This window comes from Acanthisitta chloris, unplaced genomic scaffold, assembly GCF_000695815.1.
Source record: "Acanthisitta chloris isolate BGI_N310 unplaced genomic scaffold, ASM69581v1 scaffold39999, whole genome shotgun sequence".
Classification (NCBI taxonomy): Eukaryota; Metazoa; Chordata; class Aves; order Passeriformes; family Acanthisittidae; genus Acanthisitta; species Acanthisitta chloris.
The window spans coordinates 19,668-25,434 of record NW_008691626.1 but is presented as its reverse complement, the minus strand read 5'-3'; the positions used below and the strand labels follow the sequence as shown (position 1 = coordinate 25,434).

At 44.6% G+C, this 5,767-nt stretch overlaps 1 protein-coding gene across 1 annotated transcript; it reads left to right on the top strand.

The window, feature by feature from the left end:
• Positions 1-69: 69 nt before the first annotated feature.
• On the top strand, positions 70-5,460 carry LOC103809452 (G-protein coupled receptor 26-like). Its single transcript, XM_009082283.1, has 3 exons — positions 70-737; positions 1,179-1,292; positions 5,223-5,460. Exons 1-3 carry the CDS (start codon positions 70-72, stop codon positions 5,458-5,460), a joined length of 1,020 nt encoding a protein of 339 aa, XP_009080531.1.
• Positions 5,461-5,767: the final 307 nt, after the last annotated feature.

The window sequence follows — 5,767 nt, the reverse complement described above, 5'->3', positions numbered from 1 at the left end:
GAGGCTGTGGTGCCGGCGCGGGTACCCCCTAACTCCTGCCCTCGCCCGCTCCAGGCGACCCGCTGAGAGATGGACTTGGCAGGCGTGCTGCTGGCGCTGCTCCTCGTGCTGGTGCTGGTTGTCTCCCTGCTCTCCAACCTCCTGGTGCTGCTATGCTTCGTCTACAGTACGGAGATCCGCAAGCAGGTCGCCGGGGTTTTCCTGGTGAACTTATCCTTCTGCAACCTGCTCCTCACCGTCCTGAACATGCCTTTTACCCTGCTGGGCATCCTAAGGAACCAGCAAGCCCTCGGGGCTTGCACCTGCAAAGCCGTGGGTTTCATGGAAACTTTCCTGACTTCCAACACTATGCTGAGCATGGCAGCACTCAGCATCGACAAATGGATTGCCGTGGTGTTCCCCTTAAGCTACACCAGCAAGATGCGGTATAAGGACGCTGTGATACTGATGGGCTACTCGTGGCTCCACTCCCTCACGTTCCCCTTGGTATCCTTATTTTACTCGTGGATAGATTACAACAGCGCTTATGCCTCTTGCACCTTACATCTGAAGGAAGAGACGGAGCGGAGAAGGTTTACAGTGTTCACCATTGTCTTTCACTCCACCAGTTTCATGCTGTCTCTGGTGATCTTGTGTTTCACCTATTTAAAAGTGCTGAAAGTTGCCCGGTTCCACTGCAAGCGGATAGACATTATTACCATGCAGACTCTGGTTTTGCTGGTGGATATCCACCCCAGGTAATGCGTGCGTGTTCGGACTCACGGCCCCGGGGCACTCGCGGTAGGAACCCCCTGCGGAGAGGATGTCCTGCCCCCGCAGCATCCCCTCCTGCCTGCCCCGACCACATGGCGAGCGCTTCTGCCTCTAGTTTCAGACGCTGCTTACAGTGCCTGGAGACGGTGGCTTGCGCATTTGTAGTCTTTTGTGATTAAACGCTAGTCTCGTTTGCCTGGTGCTTTCACTTGCCTGAGCCCCCTTTAACAGGGAGGCGCTGCTTTGGTGAGTGTGCTCGTCCCCAGGCTCGGCGGGGCCGGCGCTGCCCTCCTCTCCCCGGGGGCTGCGCTCCCCTTCCCGGGCGGAGGGGCTCTAGGGCTCTAGGTCCTTCCTCTCTCCCCTGGGCTCACGTCTCGCCTCGTCCCTTCTTGCTTTAACCCCCTTCTACTCTCTTCCCTTCGCAGTGTGAAGCAGCGCTGTCTGAATGAGCAGAAACGGAGGAGGCAGCGGGCTACCAAGAAAATCAGTATTTTTATAGGGTCGTTCGTGATCTGTTTTGGTCCTTACATTATCACCAGGTTAGTATCCCCTGTTGAGGTAGGAGTCTTTGTGGGACCGGTGTGCCCTGTGATGCACAGGTGCATCCGGGGGTGCTCCAGCTAATTTTGGGGTGCCAGAGCTTAAGGGACACCCGCGGCCGGTTTTGAGGTGCAGAGCACAGGCAAACACACACAAAATACACACAAACACACACACACACTACACGCCGCTCCTGTCCACACGCACAATCCCTGGGCACAGCCCTGGCAGCCTCTGGCTCTCCTTCCCTCATTGCAGCCGCGTCTGGGCACCTCTGCCAAGAGCAAGAGGCTTTTAGGACATGTACCAGGAATTAATTACATGACAGTGGGAGATAAAAGCAGTTTAAAAGACTCACCACCCTTCCTTATTAGCACAGCCCAAGCAATAGAGAGGAAAACAGACACTTTCCTGATTAGCTCTAGTCTTTTTCTTTTTAAAGGCATAAAGCCAAGCTTGCTGCTATTGAAGGCTGAGGTGACATAATTTAAATTTTCCCAGGCTGATGATTTGTCAGATAAGCTTTGTGTCTGGAAAAATTAATGTCTGTAAATATATTGCTTATGGTGCAGCACAACCTTATGATGAGATGTAAAAGTTATCTCTCAGGAAAACCAACAATTAGACTTTTAAAATGTACAGGAATCACCCTGCTCCTCAACTGGACAGAATTACTGGCATCCATCCTGGTGGTTTGCACCTTTTTAAGTGTTCATGCATCATTCTTGTTCCATACTTGTATAGTCTTTATACAGCATAATGGTTATAATTTTTAATTCTTGCACAAATCAGGGAACTGGAAGCCAATGTAAATATACTGAATTACAGCACCTCAGGACTTAGCCTCTCACCTCTGAACTGAAAAGGGCTACATCTTTCACAAGTGATTTTTAAAAAATATTTCCCATTTCACAGTGTGTTCAAGACAGCCTTGAAGAGTACTGACTTTTGTCGAGGAAGGTGCACTAGTCTGTAAAACCCCCTGGTAAGAGATTCCTCAAGGTTACTACCAAGCTACTAGTGTCTGCAGCCACACCAGCTTACAGTATCTGGCCAGCTTTGGTGCTCTGATCTTACACAGTCACATACATATAGGCCATTTATGGTCATTGCCACTGTCCTTTTCCTACATGGCTAGGGGATAGATTTAGGCCAGTGCACAAAACAGCCAACATTTTTTAATCTTTATAGTGACATTTATTTTAGTTCCAATTTGCATGTTGAAAGGGATTTCTGACTGATTGCCTGGATAGCCACATCTTTTTTCTGCAGTTGAAAAGATTGTTACAAATATTAACATTACCTCACAGAATTAAAAGGCTAATTGATCACTGTTCAGTACATTTTGAGTCATTTTATATTCACTTTTGCCATAATCAGGGTATAATTATATTGAGCAAAGTGGATTTTGCCATCTTCTTTCCATCTGAGCATTACCAAGCTCAGCAAATTCCAAGAATGGCCACATATTTCAGGGTGTAGATATTTCTCAGAAACTTCTAAAATAAAAGTTATTTCCTTCTTCAGACCCTGCATTTGGCAAATGTGAGATGGTGTATTTCTTATGTGTGACAAGCTGGTACCTCCTGTGTCACTATGGAGAAGGCTGAGGGCTGGTTTATGGAAAAGTGCGTCAAGGTACAGCTTCTGTCTTGGTCACACCTAGTTCAGTGTCAGCTAAATGGGAAGTATATGGGAAGGGTATCCTAAACTCTTTGCTCCAAATGCAAGACAGTGCCCAGACAGCTGCACCAAAAGGTGGTGGTGGAGGTGAGATTGGAGGACTTGATCCCATGCCCATTTCTCCATTCTTCCTCCATTTTTGTTCTTAGCAGGGTAGCACTGAAGCAATCTCTGGGGAGGCAGTGTGAAAGACATCCTCCCCATTTTCTTGTTCTTGGCCTGGTGACTCAGGTTGCGCTGTGAGCTCAGTATTTGCTCCTCATTTCAGAAATTTGAATGAGATTAGCATCATTAGCAATATATTCATCTGTTCACTAAGAGCCGACAGATGAATTTCATCTCTTTTATAATAGCACTGAAAACAAGAAAATGATAATAAGATGCATTGAGATTGGTATTTCTAAGGCTGCCTTGTTTTGGCCAGACCCTTTATCTTATTAAAGTCTGTGTAATTTTTCTTCTGCTGGCTTCAGTGCAATTAAGTTTGGACCCATAATGCATAAAAGGGAACACATAGTATTACATCTGTTTTCATGACTGAAAGATATCTTACTCTTCTTCTTTAGACTCTTTTTTAAAACATCAATTGTATTAAATCAATTGTATATTTCTTATATAAGGGTGATATGCAGGATGGGATCAACCTAAGCAACCAAGTGTCATTTATTGTACATTTATTTCTCACATTTCATGTCTTCCTGTTCTATCTGTTTTGAATTCACTGGAAATTTTTCTAAGCAGCTTCAAACAGAAGTCATCTGTTTTTTTAAAAAGCTCTTGCCATAGGAATGATTTCACTTTTACTCATACAAATAAGAAATTTTCCTGTCACTTGTTGTAATGTTCAGTCCCAATGGTTTTAAGTCAGACTTTCTATGAGGAGGGATCGTCAAAAGTCAACACCCTTCAAGTTGGGAGTTCTGCACTTTGGAAAGAGGACAGAAGGTTCTTCAAGCCTTGAGAAAGCTTCTGATCTTACATCTTCAAACAGTGATGTTTTAGGGGACAGAACAGTGCTATTTTATCTCATGGTACTTTTTTTTCTTTCCACCTGGAATGAATAGAGCAAAGTAGTATATTCTTGCTCCTGAAAAAGGTTTCACAAAAGATGTACAGAAAATGAAAACTTTTCATGCTGTTCTTTCCACCCTCCTGGAGAGTTTGCCCACTGCAGATGAGATGTATTACAGATATTTGGTGGAACATTCTGAAGGATTGCCCTCACTTCTGTGGAAAAAATTGTTTAACTTAGGTGAAGTTTCTCCCCCCTCATGATTAATACAACCCTCTCAGCTGAGGTGCTGAGGCCACTAATCATCCATGAAACACAGACCAGGAGACACAGGTCTGTAGGCAGCTGACTGGTCATATAATGATGATAAAAGGGTTGTCTCTTTGTTTTCTTTGGCCAAACTAGTAGTCAGCAAAGTACACACAGAACCTTGCACAGGTAAGCAGATGCAGATGTGCTCCTAAGCATAATGTGGGATTGCAGATACTACTCGAATCTCTCTGAGATACTGCCAGGTTGTTCTTCATATTACAATGGTCTGGTATGAATTCTCTATGCATTTGTGATAGTTCATGGCAGGGGTGTAATGAAGGTTCACTGGTCTGTGTCTGAGGGGATGGATTCAGTGATCTAGACCAGGTTTTTGATGTTATTTGAAATGCTGCATAGCATCCAAATTATTTACCTAGGCTGGCAAATATGCCACAGGACCTAAAGCAGACCCACAACTTCCAGGAGCAGCAGCCTGATACCAATGGGCTTATGTCAAAATGTCTCAAGTGTCACTAAAGAACTCTACTTGGGTAACTGAGTTCAGTGAGTCTGGATGCCCCAAGTCACATATGCCCATTTCAAGCTTGCCATGGGGCAGAGGTAGTCAATTATACCACCAAAATTTTGGTCGCTTACCACCACAACTCTCTAAATTCAGAAAGTGAGCAATGAACTGCAGCACTGTCTTATCTCTGATGCACAGAAGCATTACCATTAAAAACACACTTTTTCTCTCTCTAATAAAAAGAATTATTCTTGTCTCCCAGTGGCCTTGCTAGGAAACTTCCCTTTGCCTTTATTGAATGCAAGGAGTAAGTAAGTACAGGAGCCTTTTCCTGCAGGGACTGTGTACTGTAAGAAACTAAGTGTTACTTGAATGTTTCATGAAGTATGAGTTGAGCACTTCTCTCAGTGTGGATATAATACTCAAGTGTTTCCATTTCTCTTTAATGTTTAACAGGTTGATAGAGCTCCTTCCTTTTGTTACCATAAATTACTACTGGGGAGTTATAAGCAAGTGCCTCACCTACAGTAAGGCTGCATCAGATCCATTTGTTTACTCACTTCTACGTCAGCAGTACAAAAAAGTTCTGATCAACATGGTCAATAGAATACTTAAGAGGGACCTGTATCCGTCATCAGGGTACAACAGTTCTCTCGACACCGAAAACGAGTACTGCTTGCACAGAACAAACTAACAACATGAAAGCATTCTCCTTTGAGTGAGACAGGTGTTTGCTGCTGCTGGAAAGCTGCCTTTTCCCTCTCATGCTGACAGTGGTGACAGCATCTCCAGGGTGTGAAAGCTACATTTATGTGATACATTTCATCGTGGACTTGCATGAAAGGCTTAGCCAAGCACAACACATGGCAAAGCCTTAACCCCGAGTGAATGCAGTTGGCTTGAGGGGTTTCAGGAGAGCCTTTGGAGGCTTTAGAGAAGCTTAGAGAGCTTTTAGTGCTTCATATCTGAAGACTTGGTATGTCTTGGAGTGTTCCACATCA